This window comes from Alligator mississippiensis, chromosome 4 (genome assembly GCF_030867095.1).
Source record: "Alligator mississippiensis isolate rAllMis1 chromosome 4, rAllMis1, whole genome shotgun sequence".
Taxonomy (NCBI): Eukaryota; Metazoa; Chordata; order Crocodylia; family Alligatoridae; genus Alligator; species Alligator mississippiensis.
In genome coordinates, this window is record NC_081827.1 from 162,122,108 (window position 1) to 162,149,830 (window position 27,723).

General features: G+C 44.9%; 2 protein-coding genes across 8 annotated transcripts in view; one reads left to right on the forward strand and one right to left on the reverse strand.

Annotated features, from left to right (window-relative positions):
* The window catches only part of ATP6V0A1 (ATPase H+ transporting V0 subunit a1), a 61,885-nt gene extending 50,573 nt beyond the window's left edge, over positions 1-11,312 (reverse strand). The window contains exons 1-5 of one of the 7 annotated variants that reach the window (XM_059726909.1): positions 11,292-11,312; positions 3,670-3,829; positions 3,290-3,368; positions 2,897-2,994; positions 1,835-1,963 (exon numbers count right to left, since the gene is read on the reverse strand). In XM_059726909.1, the coding sequence (XP_059582892.1) occupies positions 1,835-1,963; positions 2,897-2,994; positions 3,290-3,368; positions 3,670-3,786 (423 nt within the window). In that variant the 5' untranslated portion in view covers positions 3,787-3,829; positions 11,292-11,312. Of the gene's footprint in view, positions 1-1,834; positions 1,964-2,896; positions 2,995-3,289; positions 3,369-3,669; positions 3,830-6,736; positions 6,871-7,066; positions 7,206-11,291 lie in introns of those variants that run through there. The other 6 variants (XM_059726911.1, XM_014596271.3, XM_006278575.4 and 3 more) reach the window with 6 other exon arrangements.
* Positions 11,313-12,848: 1,536 nt separating this feature from the next.
* CAVIN1 (caveolae associated protein 1) overlaps positions 12,849-27,723 on the forward strand; it is a 38,652-nt gene continuing 23,777 nt past the window's right edge. Inside the window, exon 1 of the mRNA XM_014596276.3 lies at positions 12,849-13,496. Within this exon, the coding sequence (XP_014451762.1) occupies positions 13,077-13,496 (420 nt within the window). The 5' untranslated portion in view covers positions 12,849-13,076. The remainder of the gene's footprint in view (positions 13,497-27,723) is intronic.

The window sequence follows — 27,723 nt, forward strand, 5'->3', positions numbered from 1 at the left end:
TGCTGCAAAGAAAACAGGGGGAAAAAAAAGCCTCCCCCACTTAAAGAAAGCTGAAGATTAAGGTGATTGTGTTTTAAACAGGGAAGATTCAAGTCTTCTTCACATGGAATTTATTTGCCAGTCTTTTATTTTGCTACTGTAACTAGTGACATAAGGTAGTATTTAACTTGTCTGGAGAAAGTTTTTGCACTGGTTTTGTATTTACTTTCGCAAATGTTTAGCAACCAAAAAGGTCCAACTGTTAGGGATTTAAGTAGCAGCTCTACTCCAGACTTTGTCACTGAACATTTTAATGTTTGAGCAAAAGCTCAAGTCAACAGGAATCTTTCCATTAGCATGGGTTTTGAATTAAACCCACAATGACAAACTTAAGTTTCTCACTGATTTTGCAGCAAAACTTGACATTCATCCCTCACTGCAGTTTTGAGGGGTATAATTACATACTTACACAAAGAATACCACTACATTGGAATTGGAGCCTTAGGGCCTATGCTACCAGAGATTTTTTGGTTTCCTGACCTGTATAGGTTTCTTTAAAAAAAAAACAAAAAAAAACAAACAGGAAATAACTAGAGGTGTACCAATATATCAGTCCATATCAGATCAGCACTGATAAAAAGGAAAGTTGACATTATTGGCTACATTGGTCAAAAAAAGCCAATTGTCAATAAAGTCACCAATAAATGCCGTGTACATGTGCATAGCCACAGCATGTACGTGGCCAGGAATGCAGCCCAGAAGCTCAGAGTGCAGCATCCAGACAGTAAGTCGGGGGGGGATGGTAAAGGTAAGGGGCATGGGGGGTGACAGACTGAGACCCTCACGGTGAGGCAGGGAGTGGGGCAGAGGTAGGCACTGCCCACCCAGGGCAGGGCAAGGCACAGGGTGGAGCCATGAGGGCAGGGAGGGCAGTGACTCCTGCTGCTGCATGCACCCCCAAGGGAGGCATGGGGGCATGTGCCCCCCAGATCTGTGTGGGGCAAGGGTGGGCTGTCCACTGTGGGCTCAGGACCAGGAGCTGCACCAGCTTCTTTCTGTGGAGAGCATGGGGACAGGGGTATGGGGAGGTTACAGCCACCCAAAAATCTGCTGTAGCCCCCGCCATAGCCTGCCGGAAGGGCAGCTCCAGCCCAGTCCCCCACCAAGAGGCTGGCGCAGTCCCTGGCCTTGAGCCTGCAGCAGGCAGCCCACCCCATGCATAACTCCAGAGGGGCATGTGCCCCTTATGCCTACCCTGGGGTGTGCGCAGTGCAGGGAACCACCTCCCCTCCCCTCCTTCCCATGCCCCCTGGACAAACTGCCTGTGGGTCCACCTCGTACCCTGCCCCACTTGGGCAGAGCCTGCCCCTGCCCCATTCCCTCCCTCACCACAGGGGCCTCAATCTCCAGCCCCACTCCAGACTTACCAGCTGGATGCTGCTCTCCAAGCTGCATATCAGCTATCAGATTGGTATCAGCCAATATGGCTGGTTAATAAATCAGCCACAGATACTGACAAAGAAATAATAATCTTTATCTGTGCACCCCTAGAAATAACACTTTGTTTAGAGTTAATTGTGGAGATTGGTTTTGTGTTTTACTGTGAACAACTGTAAAAAAAATATATACAAAAATAAAATCAGGAAATATAAACTATGATTCACTATGTGCGCATGAAATAAAAAATGGTAAATAATTTGAGAAAGCTTCTTAAACCAAGAGTATAAATGTGACATTGCTTTCCAAAATAGCAACTGAAAATAAATAAATAAAACACCTCTAGAGAATAAATAAATTGGCAAATTTGTAACGGAAGGACCAGTTGTCCGAGCATTATGAATCCCGATATTCTGACCTCATCAAAGAACTGCTGTGTTTTGCGCAGTATAAATTTTAACTCTGTCAGCTCCAAGAAGTTTCTCTTCAAAGCTTCCTGGTTTGTGTTGATCTCTTTAAGCTCGTTTTCAATTTTCTCAAAGTTTGCCTAAGGTGAAGGAAGAGAAAATGTAAAAGATAGAGTTTAGTATGAATCTAAAAAATAAACACTACTAAGCCCAACTAATGACTGTATTTAGGGTAAGATTTTTTTAAGATTCAGTTGCATATAGTTATGGAATGCCACTTGCATCAAGCTGAAATCTGCATAACTACTGCAGACCTGTGCTAGACCTTTCCCCATCCTTTCCAAGGACAGAACTTCAAAAAAAACAAAAAAACCACAGCACCAACTTTGCTCTATACAAAGATTACCTGTGTTCTTTCTGGGTTGGTAAAGTCTCTTAACTCTACATACTGATTTCAAAATGACTGCAAACTGTCATTTTGCAGCAGTTCTCATGAGTTCTAAACTCGGTCCTTCATTTTTAAAGAGCAATGTGTGTACATACAACACAGCATGTGAACCAAAATAATGTTTGTGGGCCCAACTCTAAACTGATATAAATTAATGCAGCTACACTGAAATCAGAGTTTTACTGTTGCGTGGCAGCACAGAGCCACATTTAGGCAACATGGAGCCAAGGGCATGTAGATGCACAGAGTCACATTTGGGGAGCAGCACAGAACTGAGGGGCTGCCGCCCACAGTCACATCCACACTGCTGCACACCCTTGGCTCCAGCTCCATGCCACTGCCCAGACATATCTTTGTGCACATGCCAAGCCAGAGCTCTGCACCTGTTGCATGTCCCTAGCTCTGCACTGCCCAAATGTGGCTCTGTGCAGCTGCACAGCCCCAGACCCATGCTGGCCCCCAAACATGACCACACAGATCTGACCTAAGAGGATCCCCTGTGGTTCAGATCTGGCCAGGGTGAATTTGCCACCCCTACCCTATGTACTTTGCACTAAACTCCAAATACTCTAACTGGTATGACTACACAGGCTCATATATTACAACATAGCTTTAAACTCATTACCTCCAAATCAATCATGTCACGTGGAAAAGGCACCTCTGGGTTCTCACCAGTGTCCAGGATCGGGATATTTGCTTTTTTAATTTCCTTCTCAACAAACCCTAGAGAGAGATGAGATATGTTATTTCACTATCAGACTCGCTAACAGAAACAAGGACAAGAAACTGCAATATCAAGACTGCCTCCATCCCAAGTTTCTCCTTCCCTCCCCTGACAAGCTATAGCGTAATCCACTCAATCCACGCTTGTTTTTAATACAACCTTAACCAGAATACACATTACGTAGCTGCTTTAACAGAGCTATAGTTTCTTTGGCACATTACGATGGGTCTCTGCAGGGAAAGGTGAGGTACTAGTATGAATTCTGAAATATATCAAAATAAAATGAGGACATACTGAGTTTTCGGTCCATCTCTTCACACCTTCTGACTTCATTAACAAATTTACGCTGGAACACGTTCACATCTGGGTTCAGCTGCAAACAGAAACATATTTCCTTAGGAATGTGTAATGAAAAGGTTCATTACCACTAGCTGTCAAGGATATTGCATGCATTTTTCTAGAGACAAAGGCAAAGACATTTTTCTAGAGACAAAGGCAAAGACATGAATTATTTTACTGACAATTAAATAGCTAAAGGGAATCAACAGGTGTTCCTACAGCACAAATGGACACCAAAATAGCAGAGTAAATTGTCATAATTAAGCAAAAAAACCCCACAGTGGCCAGGATTTTAATTTGATACATTCTAGAAACAAAGGAAAGAAGCTACTTACATCACGAAACTGAACTTTCCCAAGTTCTCCTAACTCGCTGACACAACAATAGGCAGCTTCCGACTGGAGGAAAAGCTGGGCCAGGGTCATCTCCTCACTCCGGAAGAGTTCCCCCATGATGGAAGGAAAGTATCAGTCAAGTCAGGAGTGGAATTATAACCTTAAAAAAAGAAAAGAATCCAAAGCTAAGAAACCAGAGTAGGGTCTGAAAGGCTAGATTCCTTTATACAGATGCATCTGCAAAAAGAAGAAATTCTTTCAGCAGGATAAATAAATGCACACAATAATGGTGAGAAGTTCCAGCTCCGTACTGTTACACCACATTTAAACAAAATAGTTGGCACGCACTCAGAAAGAGGAGCTAGCAAAAGCCAAGGTGAGCCCTGATTTGAAAGTGGAAACTGCGAAATCTTTTATACATGGTTTTAGAAATTAACTGATTTTTCTGCAATCCAAGGAAAGGCTCTTATGTAGCCTAATTGGGAAACGCTCCTGCATAAGTCACAATAGATGTTATCCATAGGTTCCACAGTGCAAAGAGGAGGGAGAGAACCTGCCACATCATGAGGTCTGCAAGACATCACATACAGCTAAAACAGGACAAAGAATTTGTTGTAGTTTCCCAAGGACTGCCTCCTTCCGCTCCAAGCTTTACTCTTGAAGAGCAGCTCTCAGATGCAAGCCAACTTGCATGTCATCTAACAGGCTTAGAAAGCTGCCTGCTGGAGTGTCATCCTGGAAGCATCCAAATATCAGCTGACAGCATCTCTGAATTAGCAAGGAAAAGCTCTCGCACAACACTAGAGCATTACTCTCACACAACACTAGAACTCTTCAGGAAGTCTAGCACACCAAGTGCTGCTTTACAGTGCATCTTTGTTAGGAGCAGACAGCATATTCATTTGCCCTCCATTTGGCTACCACTTTGTATACAAGCTTCAACTCCTGCTCCACCTGAAAGCCATAAGCTATTTTGAGGCTCGTTAAATTATCTTAGTAAGCAGCGTAAGGCGCCAAACCGATGTGTCCCAAAAGAAGAGCCAAGGTTATTAGCGGCCCTAAATTTTTGTTGATCTAATATTCCCATTTTTATTTGGGCCTAAATATAGATAAGTGATGTTTTCACTTCTGTTCTAACCACATTGATTCCTGCCTTCCGACTGAAGCACAATTAGCTGCTGGTACAGCACATGCTGTGCTTCATCTCTCCAAGCATTGCATATGCAGCCAGCTACCCCACAAGCAGATATTTTTAATGATAGGTCTATTAAACCCCAATCCTCCATTTTGAAGTATATAAAAAGTTAACATCCCCAATGCTGAAGCTGACAAGGGGATTTGGTTTGTTTTGTTTGCTGTCTGGGCTTAACCAAAAAGCTCCTTTTAAATGACAGAGAGAGAGAGAACTGGATGAACCCCACTACAATGCACACAAACACAACCATAAACATCTAAACAAGTCGTTCACAACCTTTGTAGACCCAAGTCACCCATGGAAAATCATAGAAAGTTACTGCTGGAAGGGACCTCAGGAGGTCACCTAGTTCAGTGGTTCTCAACCTTTTTTTGTACCAGGACCCATTTATAAACATCAGTGACCATTCCCACCCAGTGCTCCTCCCTCCTGACCCGCTGCCTCCCACACCAGCCCCACAGTGTGTGGGGTGGGGGGGCCCCAAGCAGCCCCTCTCAGGCCGCAGCTCTGCCAGCCTACAAGGGAAAAGCCACCATTTCCCCATTTTTCTCCTTTAAAGGAGAATCTATTTTGAAGTTTGTTTGCAACCCTTTCATATATTCTTGCAACCCAGTTTTGGGTCACAACCCACAGATTGAGAAATGCTGATCTAGTATACCCCCAACTATATGATCCCAGTGCCAGCTCTTTGCTTTCTTCTTTCTTTTTTTTTTTTTTTGACGACAGAAAAATACTGGGGCATCTCATGTGTCGCCCAGGGTCCCAATAGTTTTAATGCTAGAGGACATTTATGCACATGCTCCAGGAGTCTGGAGGGACTTTAATTACAGCCACTCTAATTAGAGCTCGGGAGCATCTCCCGTATCAGGAGGAAGCAGTCAGTAAGACTAACTGCACTTTGTTGTGCATCTACATATGCATCATGAGCAGGTCTAGGGAGGTGATCCTTCCCCTCTATGTGGCACCGGTCAGGCCACAGTTGGAGTACTGCATCCAGTTCTGGGCACCGCAGTTCAAGAGGGATCTGGCTAACCTTGACAGGGTCCAGAGGAGGGCCACTCGCATGGTCAAGGGGCAGCAAGGCAGGCCCTACAAAGAGAGGCTAAAGGGCCTGAACCTATTCAGCCTCCACAAGAGAAGGCTGAGAGGGGACCTGGTGGCCGTTTACAAACTCACCAGGGGGGACCAGCGAGAATTGGGGAGGCTCTGTTCCCCTGGGCACCACCCAGGGTTACTAGGAATAAGAGCCACAAATTGTTAGAGAGAAGCTTCAGGCTGGGCATCAGGAGATATTACTTTACAGTTGGGAGCCCATTCCAGAGCCCGGCAGCCCTAAGGGAGGTGGTGCTCTCTCCTACCCTGGAGGCCTTCAAGAGGAGGCTGGACAGATATTTGGCTGGGGTGATATGACCCCAGCACCTGCTCCTGCCTGGGGCAGGGGGTCAGACCTAATAATCAGCATTGCCACACTGAAAAATGGCAGCGGGGGTGCTCATCGAACAAGCAATAGTTAAAGCCCCCCCAGCCACTTTTCAGCATGGGGACGCTGATAGACCAGACACTGGAGTCTGCTGGAGCGCAGCAATTCCCACGCTGCAGCAATCGAGCCTGCTCCGTCCGACATGCTGCAATCCCAGCGCTGGAACAGCCTCGCTGCTCATGTACAGGCACCCACAGATTCCAATGGGACATCTCTGGGCACAACCCAGGATTCACACGGGTCCAGCTGGCGTCCTGCAGCACCCCCAAATTACTCCAGAGGTACCGCAGGAGGCCACAGCGCCTGGTCAAGGGTCCCAGCTGTAAAAAGGAAAAAAGAAAAGAACTAAATGAACGAGAAGCCAGAACAAGGGGACTGGGGCAGCCACCCACCCCAGGCACTGGGTATTTCAGTTCCGGATGGGCCGATGTGGATCCCGAGAAGCCGCACCTGCCCCTGGTCCTGGTCCTGGTCCTGGCCCTGGCCCCGCCCGCCTCGTTCAGGCAGCTGCAAGGCCCGGCCCGGGGTCCGGCGCCCGCCCCCGTGTGCGCATGCGCTACAGACCCCCAGCAGGTACCCACTACCACAGAACCCCCCCCTGCACACACACACTGCGCATGCGCACGGGCCGGCGCTTCCCCACCCCCTCAGGGTTGTCCCCATTCCTGAGAGGCCACTGTCGACCCGACCTCGCCCACCCCCGCGCCACGCTCTCCCCTCACCTGCAGCCACCGCAACACCTCCCCCAGCAGCCGCAGCAGCCGCCGCAAAATCAGCTGATCCGCGGCGGCTCCTCGTCGGTGACGTCACCGCGCAGGCAGACGTACCGCCGCCGCGCACTAGCGGGGCGTCTCCTAGCGACGGCCCAACGCCATGTTGCTCGCAGCGGGCGCGGCGGCCCGTCACGTGACTGGAAGTGAGGGCGGGGTGCGACCCGGACCTCAGTGTCGGCCTCGTTGCCCGGCCTGGAGCGCGCCCCCCTCCCCCAGGTCACTCCTCGCGGAGGGCAGGGCCGCGGGCCCCGGAACCAAGCCGCTGATGTCACCGCGACATTTGGTGACGCTATCCCCACACAACCTGCTGGTGTCACCACTTTTGAGCCGACGTGTTGAGGGGATGCAGTGATGTCATGAGAAGCCCCAAGGGCAGGCTCAGTGCCTCGGATGCACAGGCAGGGGGCGTGGGAGCAGACCCCCGCTGCAATGTAGCATCATCCCTTTGCAGCCGTATGTCGCATCCAAGCATCACGCGGTGTCGCACCCTCGCTGTGTCGCAGCGGTATATCATTGCATTGGGGCATCACTGCAGCGCACCAGTGCACTTGAGTTCACAACAGTTTGTATGCTCTCTATATATTTTGGTCTATAAAGGCACATCTCTACCCTGCCTTCTGGCTGACTTCAGACCAGCACAGCTAATTACCCCTCTCAGATTTGCAGTGTCCTTTGTACTTCCCCATTAAGTAGCAACAAGGTGTTACCCTGGATGATAAGATGTCACCAGCTCTCCTTGCAGCCTCACCTTTATCAGGGGAAGACGGCATCACGTTACCTCAGAATACTGCAGTCAGACACCGCTCCGTTTTGTTCTGTTACCGCTTTGCACCAGCACAGCACGTTGTTATACGACAAGCCCGCAACGGGCGGCACTTGGCAGTTCTCCACAGCAATCACTTCAGGGATATGTAGGGGAAAATAAGCCGTGTGGCTGGATGCATGTGTTAATGATGATGCAATGTTCTGGCAGAAAAAAATAGGTTTTCCAGTTATATGCAGTAAATGGACCTTTTCACAAAGACGGTACTTAAGTGACGTGTTTCCCACGCAGCCAGGTGGGCTGAGAAGAGGGGTAGGAAGTTAGTTTTCTTTGGCGTTAGGTTCCACGCAGGATGTAAACCATGGGACGAGAGAGAGATCCAACCCGCAGTGACAAAAAACCCTGAGTAAAGAACTTGTATTGCCTTTGAGCATATTTGTCTTATTACTTAAAAATGTTAAAGACTATTTGTTGCACTGATACATTAAGTGGAGTGCCCTAGTCCCTATGACATGCAGCACAGCAAAGCCTGTACAGCAGTTCCACACCCTTTGGGCCTCATACTTTCTCGCTTACACAGATATCAAACAGACGTTCTGCTGTGGAAGTCCATGGAACGGCAGTGGTGTGAACAAGGCCCCTTGGTTTGAATCCAAGCATTGTAAGGAGCATGTTTCAGTGGCCAGGCAGTTCCATCCACCAATACCCAGATTAATCTCAAACCACAGCTTTGCAGAGACTGGAAAGCTGATGAAGCACAAGAAACCTCCCTGCAAGTAAGGGTGCATAATTTCCTCTGCTGTTAGATTGTTAAATGGAAACATTTTTTTCCTGGGAAGGAAGCCAAGCCTTGCAAATAAAATGGGTTTAGTTAAAATACACAACGGTTGAATGGTTATTCTACCTAGTGACACTGTCTTTGCGTAAACATTTTATTTTTATTCCAATTACAAAGCTTTCAGAAGCGCTTTTGCACTATGGAAAATATGTCCAATCTAATTGCGAATCCTTTTTTTTACAACAATGTTTCTTTACTAAAATCTCACAGAGGAACTGTACATCTCCCTATAGAGTCAGATGTGGTGTGCTTGCCTTAGTAGTGGATACAGATTATGTGTATATTTACTTGTATTACCATAGTTCCCTAGAGCCCCAGCAGTAGGCTAGGACCCCATTATTTCAGGTGCCATACAAACACACACAAAAACCCAGTCCCTGTATCAAAAACCTTATAATCTAAGTATAAGGTAAGAGACAACAGTTACACACAGACAGATGGGAAGCACAAGGAAACAGTGATGAAGTACCGGTCAGGATAATAGGCAGTGATCTCAGCATGCCAGCAGCCTATCCTAACAAACACAGTGCTTATTAGTGAGACAGCAACCTCATTTTATAGAAAGGGCAGGAATATTATAGCTGCAAAACTGTGTTGTTCGTTGTTATTTAAGTAGCTGGCTTTATCCTTCAGAATGACCTGCAAAGATGAAGAGATCTATGAGAAATAATAGATCAGAGGCAAGAATTTTTGTGGGTGGTATCTTTTATTGGACTAAATTCATGGTTCAGCTAGATGTAGACAAGCTTTCTATTGCAACATATTCTTCTAAAGCACTGCATTCAAAAAGCTTGCCTGAGTCTGCCACAACCATGCAGTTGATCCAATAAAAGATATCACCCCCAAAAATGCTATCATTTTTCATATTTCCTGGATCATGATGGCTACAACATCACATGAACACTACCTCAGTTTCTTATAGAATGAGTTTGGGGCTGTTGAAGTAGGCCATTCTGCAGGCAGCCCAGCAGAGAACTGTAATGTCCATAGAAGGGAAACAGTGTGGGCAGCTGCGGAAAATGCTCCCTTTGCACTCCTTCCCAATGTATCACCCTCCCTGTCTGAAGGCTTCTCTACAGAGGAGCATGCAGTTCATTTTCTGCAGCACATTCAAGATGTGATCTCTTGATTTAAACTGTCACCGAATGGAAAGAGAAAAGGATATTGATTGCAATTATGGACTTTTCTTTTCCTTGTTCCATGTTACATGAAGAGCTAAGTTGTGATGTATGTGTCATTTTACATAGGCCACCAAACAGCCAGCACCTGCTGCTCATGAAAGCAATAAACATCTTTCTATGCAGAATTCTGTCAGCAGTACTATGCAAGGCATCTGGTAGGTGGGCTATTGAGACTCAAAAACATTCATAGAGATATGGAAACTTCAAAGAACAAATTCTATCTATTACATGTTAACAGCGTAACAAATCACTGGGATTGAGACAGTTTGTGGAATATGAGCTAAAAGGATAAAGAGCATTCATGTTCAGTGGGGAGGAACTCAGGTTGCCACCTATGGGGTCATCTAGGGATGTCACTACTGAGAAAGAACATGGTCATGTCCAAATGAATCTTAACATGAAAAGTTTCTCATCACGCTATGTGCAGAACAAGCATAGAGAATATTCCACTTAGCCTGTTCTAGCAAATAGCTAGACCAAAAATACAATTCCATTTATTTGTTTTCTTCAGGCCAGCCTTACAACTATACACCCTTGTGAAGTTGTGGTTGTTACTCCCAAATTACAGATGGGAAAGCTGAGGCACAGGGGCAAAGTCTAAGGAACTTAGGGAATTTATAGCAGAACTAGAAAATAAGAAAACAATTAACTTCCTGTGCTGTATGTTAGCTGCAACACCCCCATGTAGAGGGAAGCTCTGAAAAAAAGACAACATGAAAAGCAACTGAAAAGCCTCAGTACACTCTTGTCAGGAATTCATGTTCTACGTGGAACTGACTCATCAGCTGCAAACTTGGGAAATCTTTCTTTTATTTTCAGACATAAAAAGGCCTATCCCTTGAGAAACAATTCATAAAGGAGATTCTTTTTGACAGGCGACATGACATGTTGGCAATGGGATTGTGGACTACAATTTGCTGATGTATGAGGCAACCAAGTCTAAATTGATATTATAGTGTGGATACAAGAGCTTTCTCAAGTCACCCTGTCATGTGACATGGAGTGCTGGGGTAGTGAATGTGCTGACTGTGGTCAGGGTTGAACAAAGTTGCTATAGAAATGTTTGTGTGCAGTGGATTCCCTAGTTTGTATGTCATGAATCCAACAATTCAGCTAAGGCCATCTTAAGGTAGGTCTCAAGCATAATGAAATGGAACACCACATGGATTCAGCTTTGTTTGCCAAGCTATGGTCAGATACTAGGGTGATCCCCAGACTCAGCTGCAGAATCCCCCACCCTGAGACAGGACATGCTGAGTGTGCATCCCCTACTGTTTAGAACCTTAATGAGAGCAAGCTTGATTGTCTGCCAGCAGTGAATCCTTCAGCTGTGTATAAAAGGAGCCAGTAGAAACTTAATCACAGTTTTTGTGTCTGCAGGGGATCACTTACCTTTGTATGAGCAAGAAGAAGTAATGGTGAGCTGGTCTCATCTGGAACTCATTCTATGCAGACCTTCAATCTGCCACTTCCACATCAATCCATTCAGGTTCTTAGGCTTGTTGGGCTGGGACAGGTGTTCTTCAATGATGCCTCATAAAGGTCCTACCAAAATTATCTTACTAGAGCAGTAGGTTGGTACTGATCTCCTAGACTAGCAGTCTTTTAAGGATCTACAAGAACCTGTGAGTTGGTCTATTAATATTTAGCTTGAGAACTTAAGGAGCAGGGAGGGTTTTCTTCTTTGTGTTCTGCACAATGAGCATGATACCAGTGTTGAAATAATCCACTACTGCCAATAATCAGCATTAAGTAATGTAATGCCATTGGGTATTGCATACAGCATCTTTTCCTATGGCATAGGTTGAAGTGCCTTCTGCACAAAGAATGCTAATAATTGCATTTTGTCTCCTTCCAAACCAAAGTTAGACAAACTTTTTTGACTATTGCAGGGAAGTGCAAGTTCTATCAGCTAACAATTAAGAACAAATTTGGAACAACCTTAAAATTTAAAAGTAGACATGAGTAGAAGATAGTGAGAGTTGTTATAAAGAATTCTAAGAAAAAATAAATAGTGAATTATTATATAAAAATGAAGAAACACAATTAACATTGGAGGAAACCTGAATAAACTTTCAGATACTGAAAGGAAGAGAAGAAAAGAACAGATGACTCCTGTGGACTTTGACTTGGGTTATTGGAGCACTCTTGACAGAAGAGAAATATCTGACTTCACATATACTTTAGGGGATTGAATGCATCTTTAAATGTCCAATCTGTTGTTTGATCATTTTGGATTTATTACTAAATATAGTTAAAAAACCTGGACTTTATTGGTGAACAGGGGGAAGCTCTCAGATGGGACCATTAGCCATTTCACTTTATGCTGCTGAGTTTATTTATCCTATTTATGTCAGATCTGCAGACAGATATAAGCACAAACACACATGTAACATGTTATCTAGCCTATGTAAATCCATACATGTATGTCTGCCTTCACAAATATTCTCCTATATGGGTCTGTGCAGATCTGTAGCGTGAACAGTCCAAAAGGTATGTGCCACGAACTTGTGATTCAGAAGATAAGCCTATCTTTAAAATGTTGACAATCAGCCCCATACAGACCTGGAAAAAAATGCTAACTGGAGGCAAAAGTTTCTGAGTTTTCCAGGCTGAGTTCCTGCATGTCTGTGCACAGTTGTTTCAAAACCAGCCTCCCTTCATCATAAAAAGCTATGCCCAGAAGGAGATTATTTCTTTCTACCAGCTTCCCTAGTAGTTTACACAAAGGGTTTTGTTTTTTCCTCTCAGATTCTTTGGAGCTTTGTTCAGAATGCCTTTAAAGTTATGGTAAAAAAGAGGTTGTTCAGAGCTTCACATTCCTCAGTAAGCAGTGCTTGTGCTCGCATGCAAAAGCCATTGCCTCCCCTCCAACTATTTTAATCATTTCAGAAAGGGTGGGTCATGAGGCATTTGGCAGCGGGCTCCTTTTATATAGCTGAGGTGGAGTCAGCCAATGGCCTACAAGCCTGGAAAATTTTGCAGGGCAGTTTTACTGGATAGCTTTGCAGAGCTGTGCCATTTGAATTTAAGCACACACATATCCACACACTGTGCTCTCCATTTCTGGCTCGTCTCCCAGCACAGAGAGCTTAGCGAGATTTGGGTCTCTCTCTCTCTCCCCTCTGCAGCGACAGTTTCTCCAGGCTCTGCTAGTTAGGACTCCCCAAGCAAATCATGGAGGACACCACTCTGCAAATTATCGAACAACCAACTGCCTCTGAGACCTCTGAGGAGCAAGCAGCAGAGGAACCGATCAAATCAGACCAGATCAATGGGGTGATGGTGCTGACCCTTTTGGACAAGATCATTGGGGCAGTGGATCAGATCCAGATGACCCAGGCTCAGCTGGAAGAGAGACAGCAAGAGATGGATAGCGCAGTGTCCAGCATCCAAGGCGAATTGACCAAGCTCACAAAAGCACACACCACCACCAGCAACACTGTGAACAAGATGCTTGAAAAAGTGCGAAAGGTGAGCGTCAATGTGAAAACCGTCCGGCAGAACCTGGAGAAGCAAGCTGGGCAGATCAAGAAGCTGGAGGTCAATGAAGCAGAGCTGCTGAAGCGAAGGAACTTCAAAGTCATGATCTACCAGGTAAGGAGATTTCCTGCAGCTCCTTAGGCTATGTTTGTCAATGTTTGTTTCCACTGCTAATAGTAACATAGTAATGAGGTAGAATGGTGGTGTTTCCCCACTCCTGGCTCCTCTAGAGTTCTATTATGGTGTGTCACATAGTTCATTACAGGTATAATATTATTGGTATGCTCATGAGATGGAAGATTTAACATAATTTATTTTGCTTAAAATGAGCTCAGGCTGGCCTTTGCAACCCACAGCAAGCAAACAGCAGAATCTGGAATTTGCTTTTTGACTAAAGGTAGAAAAAAAGTGCACTGGGGATTTTATGGGGATCTTTTAAATCAGTCATTTTAGGTGGAGAATGCCTACTGAGGATGGAGTTCTAAGAATTAGAAGGAGCATAATGCGGTCTCAGGTTTACGATATGCACCTGACAATGTTAACATGAGACAATAACATTGGTGTCATGTTTAACCTCATTCTTATGGACGATAGGGTAGAAACATTAAAGAAAATGCAGCATAGTCTTTTGAGTTCATTAGCACCCCTCTTTCCAGAGCCCTGGATCTGCCTTTGCCATATTGCTTGTACAAGTAAATATAATCCAGTACATATAACGGTTTCTTTAACCTGAGACATGTTCGGTCCTGAGCTTTTCAGTCACTCGGTTTCAATAACAGGCTCCTTTGCTCTGCCTGAGGCTCATTTTCTGGACTATGATCTGGATTTGCCGTTAATCTTTTAAATATTATATAAGCAAATAACTGGGGGAAAAAGCAGGCCCAGGCTTCCAACCCTTTTTCCTGTGTCTGTTTGGGTTTAACTTCACTTACCAGAGCTGCCCCCTGGTCACACATCTGGAGAAAGTATATATAATGAGTTACAGTCAGTCAGAATCATCAGGGGTTAATAATAGACTATGTCAGGGACAAACAGAGGAACATCCAGTGCAGATCACAGGGAAAAGGGGGAAGAAAAGGAACATAAAAGCAGAAGTACTTTTTACAACCATCGTTTGAAAGGGGATCTGGTCCTGCTAGGCTGAGGAATCTGGCAAGTAGCAGGACTGATATAGCTCTCTGATTCAGAGCCTAAGCATTTATAGTTATATCATGCCCAAAAGGCTGAAATACTCAAGTATATTAGGATCACGCAAGCAACCTAATCAGACTTAAAATACATTTATCGGAAGCTCTTCATATCAGGCCTGCAGGGTAGCATAGCTCTACCTAGGGAAAAACAATGTAAACACCTAAATGCACAACAGTGGAACCAAGCATCGCAAAGTGAAGGAAATAGCAGGTAATCCTAATATTCCCTGCATGTATTTAAATAATCTAGAGCAAATGTATGTCTTCCAGGTGTTTTTGCAGTGTCCTGAGTGGTGGATTGTCCTTTTGAGAGACGCTCTTAATTGCTTGCTACTGCTTGGGAACACCGTCCTTTTATTTTCTGGGACAAAAATGTATACTCTTACTCCCATGGGCAGCAATAGCAAAAAGGCCTATTGATTTAAAAAGGAGCAAAATCAGCCCCTGAGTTTGACTTCACTGAGAAAGGACGGAGGCCAGGATTTCCTGGAGCACAATGTTGTTTTGTGGAAAATAGGATGAATGAATGGTTTGAAATGCAGCACAAATTGTTCTGTGTGCATTTTAGCATGAGACACTACAGCCTTGAGGCCGCAAGGCAGGAGAGAAAAACTCTGTGAAATTCTGCTGTAAATCCCTTTAAAACCATGCAATGCTCAGCCTGTCTTAACCAAGAAAGCATAAGCATAGTTACACACTCAAGCACAAGCAAGGGTATACAGCATGCAGGAGGTCACAGGGAAAGCGTGCAGACTTCTGTCAAACACTGTTGAGACACATGAAGCTTCTTTTGGAGGAGAAACTCTGAATGGTCCCCTGATTTGGAGTCTGAATTGGAAAGCAAAATCTGTGGGATCTTTGACTCTCTCAGTGGCTGAGCACCAGGTTGAGATGAACCCCAATAATATTCACCTATCAGCACAGCACATGCATCTTTCTGTATTACTCTACTGCTGTATTTGCTTCGTCAAAGACAATTGTGGTACAATGAGCATTGTGATTCCTGTTGGTAAACCATAGGGAATCCCCTGGAAAAACGGTATAATTTTCCAGTACACTGCAGTACTGTAGCCACTTTCTCTTGTATACAAGGGAAAAATAGATTTGCAGTCAAAAGAGAACTTGCCTCAGTGATATTGTCTCTCTGGGTGCTTCTCTTGCTGCATGATGGTGTTAGCCTTGAACAATTTTCAAGACAATAGCTATTATTTTTCTCATACACAACAAAAATATTTGGTTATTTAGCAGTATAATTAGTCAGTGGCTTGTACTCGCTGATAATATAATCATTTAATTTCTACCATATAGTAAATGGAGTTGTCTGGCTCCACATATACTATTAATTGTCAGTGTTTGCATTCTATAGTACCTTCTGATTTGTGTAGTGAGAGATTTTGGTATGGCTTTCTTTTTTTGCTGGGCAGAACAGGTTCCTGTTTGCTGAGGTTGTCCTGGCACTGGGGGCTAAAATTTTTGAGCAGTTACTAACATAGGATGCATGCATGAACAATGTTGTGTATTTGTGAAAATATCAGGATACAGGGCCAAATCCTGATTTCTTCACATGAGAAGCTCTATCGAAGTCAGTGGTTTTACCTGCTTTAGTAAAAGGAATAGGTTTGGGCCCAGCATGTGCACTAAACCGAGGAGTGCTGACCATAAGACTTTTAATAATTTCATAAAGAAGATGAATTAAGGGTGGAAAAAAAGTACCATTTCTGTTTTTAAATCTGGAGGTACATATAACTAACTGTGGATCAAGTTCTGCCACTTTAGCCATGGTGAGAAACAGCAGAGTAACAAATGGTGGGTGACCAGGGCACCAGCCCTGGACTCCCACTTAGAGTGGCCGAAAGAATTGAAGCTGGCATCACTGCCTGCCCAAATGCTGGATCAGCCATAGCCAACCCAGCCCTTGCCACCACCACTGTTGCCCAGGGGGCAGATCCTGGCTGTTATGCTTCTCTTGAGAAATACAATTTATTGTGAGTAGCCCTGTTAATTTCAACAGGATCACTCCTAGAATAGAGTCCTCTTCTGGCTCTATATTTAACAATTATTATATATAATTTACTAAGCAGCAAGAATGTGAGAGTTGCAAATCTCATGATAATTCCTACCCTGGGGAATATACAGTTAGGACATTATACATTTTCTCTGAACTCTCTGTCTCTGGAAGAAAAAAGCAACAAAGGCTTACAAAACAAGCTCATTGTTCTACAGCCATTGCTTCCCAGAATGAACCATAAATGGAGAGTTATTTTAGATGTGGCCTTGATAATTTTGTTCATCTCAGGGCTGTAAACAGTTATGTTACTAACCTTTAACAGCACTTGTTTTTTAAGAAGCTGTGATGCACTTTCCTGCTCAACTGTGGTTTAAGGAGGAAAAGGTTAAGAATGCAAAGATTTATGAGTTTGCTTTTGTTTAGGGAGTGGGGCAAGTTTGCCTAAATGAAATATTAGGCAAAAAGAGGAAGGGGATATTTTCAGTGGGTCACTGAGCAAAGAGTCTGCACTCCAGATGCATTTAATACTGCATGATTCTGTGACTTGGAGAAGTAAAAAGAAAAGGTAAAATAACAGTCACTAGGAATAGGTGATGTCTGTCTGCTAAAGTCTTTCTGCAGATGTAGCAGTTACTCAAGGAATTAATCCAGTAGTACCATCAAGATCCTTCAGCTTTTAGTTGGCAAAAATAAACTAAAGAAAATAAAGCTTTTTTTGTTCTCTGATATTAGAAGGACCAAGAAAATCAAAGCTGTTTCTTGCATTTGCCTTTTGGTTATTAGACAGGAGCATACAACATGTCCATCTTATTTATCTGAGCTGGGTGGGAGAGAGCACAAGACTGAAAAGCAGGCTTGCCCAGCAAGGCCTGGTGAGGATGGTCCTGGGATGGAGACTGTACACAAATGCATATATGCTCATATGTCTCACTCTTTCATCAAACAAATTTGAGACCAATCTGACTCCTGCTGAGGTAAGAATCTTTGACTTAAAAAGGAGTTGGATCAGCCCATAAGAGTAGCTTAGAAAAGTAAAAGAGCTCCAGATTAACCAGACTGCATGTTCTGAAAATCAATCCATGAAGTAAGAAGGTGTTTTTCTTTGCCAAACTGCTGTGTAAATACAACTTTAATCGCCTTATCACAAAGTTGAACTTTCATTCCACAAGAGGTTTGATGGCAAGCGGTTATGTTTGTCCTTACAAGCAGCTCATATCACCAAAGCCACTTAATGCAACTACTCATGGCGTCTGCCCTGCCTTCATGTCGTGTAGGGAATTCGGGAAGCTCTCGTATCATGATTTGGTGAGTTTGCTGATAAAAACAAGACGGGCCTGTACCAAATTCCCTCATTCCCAAACTCAACCCTAGAAACATGGTTATACCCTCTCTACAGGGTATAAAAATTGTAAGAAAAAAACACACTCTTCTAAGCCATGATAGTAAGACCTTTAATGCATCTAAATTTTAGAAGAACTGTGAATACAATTCCTCCCCCCGCAACATTTTGCATCAGAAACACTCTTACAGACACAAAAGCCTGGCTTTTCTTATGGTTGAGTGTCCAGATAGATGCACATAGTACCCAATATACCTTCAAAACACAGACCTTTTAAAACTCTGGCTGCTGATTTGGGGGCTGATGGCATGTGAGATGAGCTCTTAGGAATATCATCTGGCCCATGTTGCAGTTTTACCTTCTTATGAAATTAGTTGCCTTTGTCAGAATTGGGGTAGATAAGCCACTTAAGGCTTTGCAGGTAGCCAACACTGATAGGTGCAGGCACACTCTCATCCCCATAATACTATTGCCCTCAGGCATTATTCTGGCCATGGTTGCTTTGGAAAACAGAGTGGGGAATGTACTTTGGTAATTTTAGGAAGATGCCAGGAGATACCCGCCGCTCCTCCCTTTTTTTTTTTTTTTTACATACTGTCTCATTTTTAATTTTATCTGAGAAGTCAATTGTTTGAAAGCCCCCTGCAGAACTTAATTTTCCTTTCAGAGTAATTAAACACGCAAAGTCCACCAAAAGGCTGAGCTTCTTCCAAGAAGTGCCAGGTGGCAAGTTGGGATGGGATAGAAAACAGATTGTAGCTCTACAATGTGTAGGGTAGGTGGGGCTGTGCAAGGAAATATAAATAGCACAGCTTGGCTTTTGTGCCTTCGGTGGGCCATATACGGATGAGAGTGTCCAAGCGCTTGTAACAGGGAGGGGCAGATCCCTTTCAAACCCGCTTGTTAATATGGAGGGTTTGGAAGCCGGACCTGACAACGGTGTTGGGAACTCTTGCTTCTCAGAGAAGAGGGTGAAAAGAGGCATGGGAAGAAGGGAGAGAACTGAATGAACAACATGGGTGGGAAAAGGAGCCGAGAGTGTGGCAAAGGGAGAGACGCAAACACGGAGAGAGAAGGAACAAAATGAATCCTGTGTTCTGGAGAAGCTGCACCCACCTCACATCTGAGCAACAGGGTGTTCTCTCCTCCTCTGCAGCACACAAGCCATTTCTGAGCTAGGAAAGCTTCCCCCCCCCCTTGAAATTAATCATGATTAAAGGAAAAGCTTATGAATTTAAATGACAAGACAAGGTCTGCAAATGTCAGCTAGGCTTGCAGACCCAAAAATCAGCCTACAAGAGTCACAAAAGCTTGGACTCTGCAAAGTTTGCCCAGCTGTGTGTGTTGCATTTTGGTGAGGAAGGAGAGTCAGAATCACAATGCTGGAGGGTGGCGAGGGCGTTGGGTACCGTGTATGTGCCCATTTGACAGAGCCAGCTAATGCAACATGGCCAGAAATACTCAGTGTTAGTGAGTAGGGATCTGGTCTGGAGCCCAAGCACTCTGCGTAGGTGGCATCACCATTTCCCAATGAATCACTGGAGAGACATCTCTTTCACCACCCCCTATTTTCTTTATTTGCTTCTATTGCCTAATAGTATCTTAAAATAACAAAGCAATGACTGCATACCGTTCTTGATCCACTCACAAACAGCTCCCCCTGACAGTTCTGGTGGTGTGCCTGCAGACGTAGGGCAATACATAAGGATTCCCACGTGTTTCCAAATTCATAGGATAATCTCCATTTATGTTGATAGATACACCCTGTGTCCACGAAAGTGGTTTTTGGGACAGTGCCAAAGTCTGGGTATACTGCAGGCTTCTTAGCCCAACATCATGCTGCAGTGAATTGCATTGCTGTGTTGTGGGGATGCTTTCATATTGCAATGAAATGACAACACAGCATAACTCAGTAATGTAACCTCATAGCCCAAAGAGACATTTTTGCAGAAGAAACATCTGTAGCATGTGGCCCTAAGTCAAAACTCAGTGGAGAACACATACTTGATGACCTGACATTGAATGCAACTTCATTGTTAGTAAAGTAGAATGAACGTCCTGACTGTATTCAGTCCTGTGTTGTTTGGTCTATGGCTCCACTTGCATTAAGTTTTGTTGCATTTCTAATGTCCTAACCTTGGAATGGCAAAGTGTTTGTGGGTGAAATCTTTTATTGCATCAGCTGCACAGATGAGTGAGATTTGGAGAAGCTTTCAGATGCAAGGTACCCTTCCTCAGGTAGAGATATCACTCACAAAAACTCCTTGCCTTTTGCATTTATCCTGGACCTATCACAACCACAACATTAATCCAAAGCTACCTTGGCCTTGTTTCACATTTGAGATGCACCATGAAATGGGATTTGGTACAGAGGTACGCTTTTCTGCCAGCATAAAGACATCTTAAAATGAGTGTAAGTATAATATATACTCACTTTACTAATGAAAATTACATCTTTATAACTCCTGCTTGTCTGTGGAATGCTCCAGGTAGAACTTATACAGCCTTGCAGGTAACTCTCTAGCATCGTCCCTTGGTTTAGCAGTAATACTGATCTGAATGTTAAAGCTCCATTCAGGGTGCTTGCTCCCCACCATACTGTATTTCTGCCTTTGCAAAGAAAATCCCCGTTTTAAAGAAACCCTTATGATCCCAAGCTGTATGCCATAATTACCATAGTCATTCAGTATTTTTGCACCTGTCTTCACAGAGATTAAAGGTCTCTCTGAAAAGGGCCTGCATATTGATAAAGATCATGGTGAGTTGAATTAGCTTAGGTATAATAAGAGTTGGCTTCAGCCATTGCTCAGAATTTAGCCAAGAAACTAGGCTTATCTCCAGTTCCAAAGAACTGAGTCTACATTTTTGGTTGCATTTTCACATTCCTCTCTAGGTCTCAAGAGAAACTGCAGAGTAGAGCCAAATGACAGTACCAAGTCTGTTATACTGATAACACAAGCTTGACCATGGAAAAGAGAGACTCAAATTCCCTCAAGAAAAATCAGTTCACTTGAGAATTCCTATCTGATTTCTGGACCAAAATGTCTTGGACAGCTTGGGAAAGCATCTGAACTTTAAGAGGCTTTCTCATTACTAATAAAGATATCTGTGTTCTAGTTGAACAACCAGTGTACATATTGCACATAGGTTATTAGGTATGGTGCATGCATGCGTTTATGATTAATATAATACTAGGCATCCATGCACTAAACGTCCAGGACTGGAAGCATCATGGTTGCTATACAGAATCGGAACTTCTGTTGAAAAAGGGCATTCCATTCTATAGATGCCTGAGTTAATGAGTTTGCAAACAGTTCCTTCGTGTGCCCTTATCTTAAAAGCTGGTGCTCATACTGCTTTGCCAAAGTCCTATCACAAGGTCTAAAAATTACTTGTCATAAGGTGAAAGTGATCTAGGTTCTGTTTGAGATTGATTTGACTTGTCATATTATGTTATTAATATTATATTAGGGTTCAGGGGTCAGCAACCTATGACCCAGGGGTGGGATGCAGCCTGCAAAGAGACTTTATCCACCCTGCCCAGTCCACCAAAAAATTATATTGTCACAGAAGTGGGAGTTGTTAGATACTCTGCCTCTATATTCCATCTGCTGCCTGTGCCCTGCCTTATGACTGAACTATGTTAATTCAACCTGCTGTTAGGGAGAGGTTGCCGACCCCTGTATTATATCATTCAACATTCCCATAATGATCCAATGGTGAGTGATTCAGACTGATCATTTGTGATAGGCTGTGGCCTCCAGGATTGAAAGTGGTCTCAGTGTTTTTACCCTGGCCCCAGTCTGCTGTTGGCATTAGAGACTGCAGCCAGACTGATGTGATCATCTGCTTTCTCTTTCCTGTGATGGCAGTGGAGACTTTTAATCCATCATGACTGCACAAGGAAGGGTGGTGCAGTTGGGTGTGGATGAGATTGTTTTCAGTGCACTAGCCCAGGGGTACTCAAACCCCAGTCCCTAGGCCATATCTAGCCTCAGAGCTGTGTTATCCGGCCTGCTGAGCTCTCTACCTGCAGTAGGGAGCAGTGGCACTGTTAATTGCTGCTCCCCTGTTGCCAAATTTCTGGATCAATGGGGAGTGTGGCAGGCTGGCTAGGGTGGCCCTGTGCACTAGATCCATCATGCAAGGCTGAGGTGGCGCAAGGCCCAATCCGTGTTTGTGGGTTTGGGCCAGGGCAACATGGGAGCCAATCCAGTGGTGTGGGGCCTGATTGGGAAGGTGCAGGGCCCAACCCCTGATACTGATCCCACAAGGGATCTAGCCTGGAGACCAGCCCTGTGTCACTCATATGGCTCAGGGGGCCAAAAGGTTGAGCACCACTGTACTAGTTTGATTTTGATTTTACTTGTCCCTAGCCCATAGGCGGCATCAGTACATGTTTGTGTGGAAAAAATGTATCACAAAGCAGCTCTCTCTCGTGTGTGTGTGTGCCCACACATGTGTGCGCACGTCTTTTTTTTTTTTTGCAAAAATATTAATTTCATATTTATATAGCTCCACCTCCAACACCCTGCCAAGTGGCCCTTGTGGTTCACTTGGCTGCTCAAAGCACACTAAAAAACCTGTTACACAGTTCACAGTGCTCAACCGTGCACCTATCCCTATACCCCTACCCACTGCCCTCCTCAGAGGGGCTAATCCTGAAAAAGTCTATGCCAGACCTATCTCCACTAGATGAGGTCTGCCATTTCTTTCCCATCATCCTCTTCTCTCTTTCTGTAGTACCAGTACATTTCACTTAGTCCCATTTTAATACAGTCCTTGATTGTGGGGTCTGAGTGTCTGTGAGCAGGTTCCTGGTTTTCCACAGTTCAGACCTGAAGCAGGAGATTAACTGTTTGAAGCGCACTGTCGGGGCCCTGTGCTATCTGGTCACGTGCCCGCAGAGAACCGCTTCCCTGGTCAGGTTTCTGACACCTGTCACTACCAGGAGGAGCACATGAACTTTCTTCTACACCTCCCTGGCATATGGGCAGTCCCAGAAGAGGTGGTCGAAAGTTTCTGCCTGCCAGCAGCAGGTCAGCCTCAGGCAGTTCAGTGGACCTCTCTGCCCTGTGCTGTTTCTCCATGCCCACACAGGAAGTGCCGGGTTGGCTGCCTGCCAGTCTAGGTCTCTGTGCTTCTTCTTCAGGTCCCTGTGGAAGATTCGCTCCCACACGGCCTGGCAGCTGTCACCAGGTAGTAAGTCTACCAGTGATATGGTGTCACTTGCCCTTACCATCTCCCTTATCTTGCAGTGGTTTACCAGGGTCACTAGGGTAGCATCATGCAGCTTGTATTCCTCTCGAAAGCGCTTCAGGATCTGGTAAAACCATGGGGAAAACATGGTCCGTGGGCTCCTGTTATTTGTTGTGCACACTTGCCACTGTCGCAGCAACTGCTTTGCAAAATACTTAACGAAGCCGGCTATTTTAGATTCCCCCCTGTTGCCAGTTTGCAAATCTGGCCTGTGTACTTGGCCCAGAGGAAGAGGAGGACATCTGTCATTCCTCTGCCTCCAAACCATTTTGCTTTGCACAGCTTGGCCCTTCCCACTTTCTCCCATGTGGAGCATGGGAGACACACACATGGCTCTCTGGATTCTGCAAAGACGTGTTCTGGGTGCGGGGGAAAGACTAGAGTAGTGTGTAGCAGCATTGGCAGGAGCACCGCCTTCATCAGCGCCATGTGCCCCCCTCCCATTGACAGGCAGCGTGATTGCCATAGCCCCAGTCTCTGTCTGGCTTTGCCCTCCATCTTTTCCCATGCCCTCTGCCCCGTCAGCTCTGGGTCAAACTCCGCCCTGAGGATCTCTACCCCTTCCCGGGAGTCAGAAACCCCCAGGGGTGATGGGTCCTCAAGCTTACCCAGTACTAGGCAAATGTTTCTGCTCGTGTTGAGCTTGGCCCCTCCTGCTGCTCTGTATACCTGGGTGTGTTTTAGTGCTCTTTCCACTGACCCTTTGTCCTTGCGTATGATGTTCAGGTCATCCATGTACACAAACTCTTTCGTCTCCTCCCCGTTTCTCCCAGGGATTTCCACTCCCCTGATCCAGGGATCCTGTCTGAGTTCTTGTGTTAATGGTTCCATTACACAAATGCACAGGACTGGGGAGAGTGGGCAGCCCTGCCTGATGCTCAATTCTACTGCAATCGGGGCTGTCAGGGACCCGTTCATCAGGACCCTGCTGCTCACATTGGTGTACAGTGCCTTGATCCAGGTGACAAAGGTTGTGGGGACTCCCATCTTTTTCAGAGTCTCAAGTAGGAAGCAGTGTGATTCCCCATCATAGGCCTTCTCCAAGTTGAGGTTCAGCATGGCAACGTTCTGTTCCCTCTCTCGCTGGTACTGGAGCACGTCACGCACCTGCATCAGGGCATTGTGGATCTGTTACCCTGGCACTGTGTGTGCCTGGTCCTAGTGTGTGTGTGTGTGTGTGTGTGTGTGTGTGTGTGTGTGTGTGTGTGTGTGTGAAAGAACAGAAATGCAGGGACTTGCTCAGGTAACTGGATGGCAACCCAGAAGCTGCACTGGTAGATTCTATATGATCTCTGGGAACAGTGCGAGTGATTAAAAAAAAGGTGAAAAATAAAATGCTGCTGTGGGGTCCCAGTTCTGAGGCAAGAGAATTCAGGAGTTTGGTGGCCCGTAGCAGCTCAGGCAAAGGACGATAACTCTTAGCCGGCACCTCTGCAGAGGAATTGCTCATTGCTATTCAAATCTATTCAGCTGGTCTCACTTGGGAGTCACCTTCCTCTGTCCAGGTGGCCAAGAGCCATAGCACTGTAGTCTCAGTCGAGAGTCATGTCCATCTGCTCTCCGAGCTCATCAACTGCCCTACATTTCCAGAGGATTATCAATGCTCTGAGAGAGTCAGAACATTGGTTCAGTCCGAACCCATTGATTCTAATTTGTTTCATGTTGTGACTCTCTACCTGTGCCTTTGATCAAGTTGCCTTTTTGATGTGGCCCTTTCTGGCATATTCTTTATCACAAATGTTCCTTACCCCCAGTTTTCCAAAGAATAACTGTGTGAACCCCAGACCGTCATTGACACCATAAGTGTCAGTTCCATCAACACATTGCATGGACACTGTAAGTTTTTCACCCTGCAAAATCCTAGCAAATACGTTATCCAGTCATGTCCTGGGATTGTGAAGGACAGAGCAGTCCCCTCATAATCACCCAGATCTCAAGAGCTCTCAGACCCCACATACCCTCAAGGGAAAGCAGTTCGTTTGGAATTTTTTATACCATCTTCAAAAGAAATAACAAGGAGAATGAAATGCAAATGTAATTTAGACCCAAAGGGTGCACCTACACGAGATGCTAACTGCGTAGTAGCCTAATAATACTGCACAGTAGTGTGTCACAGCACAGACAGTGCACAGTAGTGTCACCAAAAAGGTGTTCGCCTGTGCTACTGCACAGTTACTGCACATTTATTTAGTACTTGATTATATACATTCTAAATTAAATGTGCAGCAACCACTGCTCATTAGTGAACATGTAGATGCACCCAAAGGGTCTGAATTATGCAGACTGAAGTCCAGGAATCAAGATAGTGCTGTTCTGAAGAACATAAAAACTGTTTGTTGGGTCAGATCAAAGGTGCCTGGAGCCCCATGTCCCATCTCTAGTAGTAGCAAGTACCAGAGTCATCCTTTTCCTTTCTATGCTTTGAGCTTCAGTACTGTAATATGTGGGTTTCAGAGCTGTGGAAAATCTGAGGGAGTTACTGAGCCTCTGCTTTCACTTTGAGTCTCCTGCCTTTGCGAACAGATTCAGTGAAGTTCGAGCTGGAAAAAGCCCTATTAGGTCATGTCTTGCCCATCCCCTGAGAGCTGGGGTGGGATTGTTCCCTACAGTCTATTTTTGGTTTAACTCAGATTCTCAGGGCTCCAGTTCCAAAGAAGCACATCAAGAATTCAGCTGCATGATTTCCATCCATGTCAAAGGACACCGGCCTGCTAGATCTCTGCATGCAAGAAGTCCTTACTCTTGTCTACACCTCATTTAATTAGTAGAGCCTAATGATGTGTGTCCACAGCAGCATGTGGCCGCAAAGCAAATTCAACAAGGTGTTTAATTGCTCCAGCTTCTAGTACCCTTTCTTGGTCTGAAGTGTCAGTACTTTTACCCAGAGCCTCTCTTGGAGTGTGGATTCCTCTGGAGCTGTCTGAGACCTACTGCATGAATAGTTCATTGCTCAGATATAAACCAGTGTTGAGATGATTAGTTTTGCTGTAGTCCTTTATATTATTACTGGCTGAGCTGTGCAGCTATAAACTGCTGCGGTGCAAGCAGCCAGGTTAAATTAAAGCTCCTGCCTATTGGGATAAGGTTAGACTTGTGGGGGGAAAAAATATAACATCTGTACTTAATAGCTGGTGAAATTCAAACCAAAAAGAGACATATTCCCCCTCATCTTGTTGCCCAGTACCTCAGGCATCTCTCAGGTGCTTATCACCATGGCATCCATGCATCAAACATCTGTCCTCTGTAATGCCTGTATGATGCCACTGGATTCATTACACACATATATAGCTATAACTGAGGGTCGAATTTGGCCCTAGTGACTCACTATGTTGGGCAGCTAGTCAATGGGCACATCTACATGAGACATGACTAATTAGCTCTGCAGTAAATGTCATGCATCTACACGTGTGCCCTTATTAGAAGGGAGTAAACAAATTAACTCCATAGCAGAATACTACTTGTATTTACGAGTACCATCCCACTGCAGAGTTTTTTGCTGTGCAGCAACACGTGTGTAGATGCTGCCCTGACTGGGCGGGACATGCAGATGCTTCAGCACAAGGGCTGCCTACCAGCTAGCCCCGCAGTGGAGCTCTGTCATGCCTTAGCCAGCCCCTCCTCAGCATGTTGAGCTGGGGGTCTGACCCCCAAAACCCCTTTGCCAGCTGGGGCTGCTCCAGCCCAGCTCAGTGTGCCACGGTCCTGGGTGCATGTTCAAATGGCATGCCTGGGAGCAGCACACTCCAGAGTAATAAGCTCCAGAGTTCATTATTTTGCATTAATTACACATGTAGATGTGCCCAGTATATTCTAGACCCCAACGAGTGTGTGAATAACTTGGATAATTTAATTTTCTCTCCTACAATAAATATATAATTAATCTTTACCACTCCATGAGGAGATGCATGTATATCAATTCCCAACTTTGCAACTGGGGAAACTGAGGCACAAAGAAAAGAAGAAAGGCATCCAAGGCCACATGTAACTGAGCTAGCAGATCTTGGATTAGAACCTGATACCCAGTCCTATGCAGCATCAGTTTCCCTAGAATTACACCAGCAAAGAATTTGGCCCATGGCTGGCAAAAGTTACCTAATCTAATAGGCCTTGGAGACCTCCAATTAGGGTCAGGTTTATATGTTAAAGGGGTAGTGGAAGTTTGCTAAACAATTGTCCTCATTCTCAACAAGCACCTGTGTTTTATTCTCCTCACAGGTTTGTAAGTATGAGCCCCTTCTCTCCCTCCCTCGGAGTCCATCAGCATTGGTCTTAAATCAGACACATGGGCTGTAGTGAGCAGCTCTGGAGGGGGACTCCATTCCTGCACCTCAGCTCTGCAGTGTTCCCATCAGCTCTGGCAAGTGAGGATATAACCTTAGCTTCATGGGGAAATTACCTTGACTTTGCACAGGGTTGAATACAGGCTTGGGGAGTGAGTGCGATTCTTTTATCTTCAGCAGAGCTGCATCTGATTACACCGGGTTTAAAGTTGGGTCCATCGTCTTTTTTCAAATAAGGGATGAAGAACTGTATAAATGTAACTGG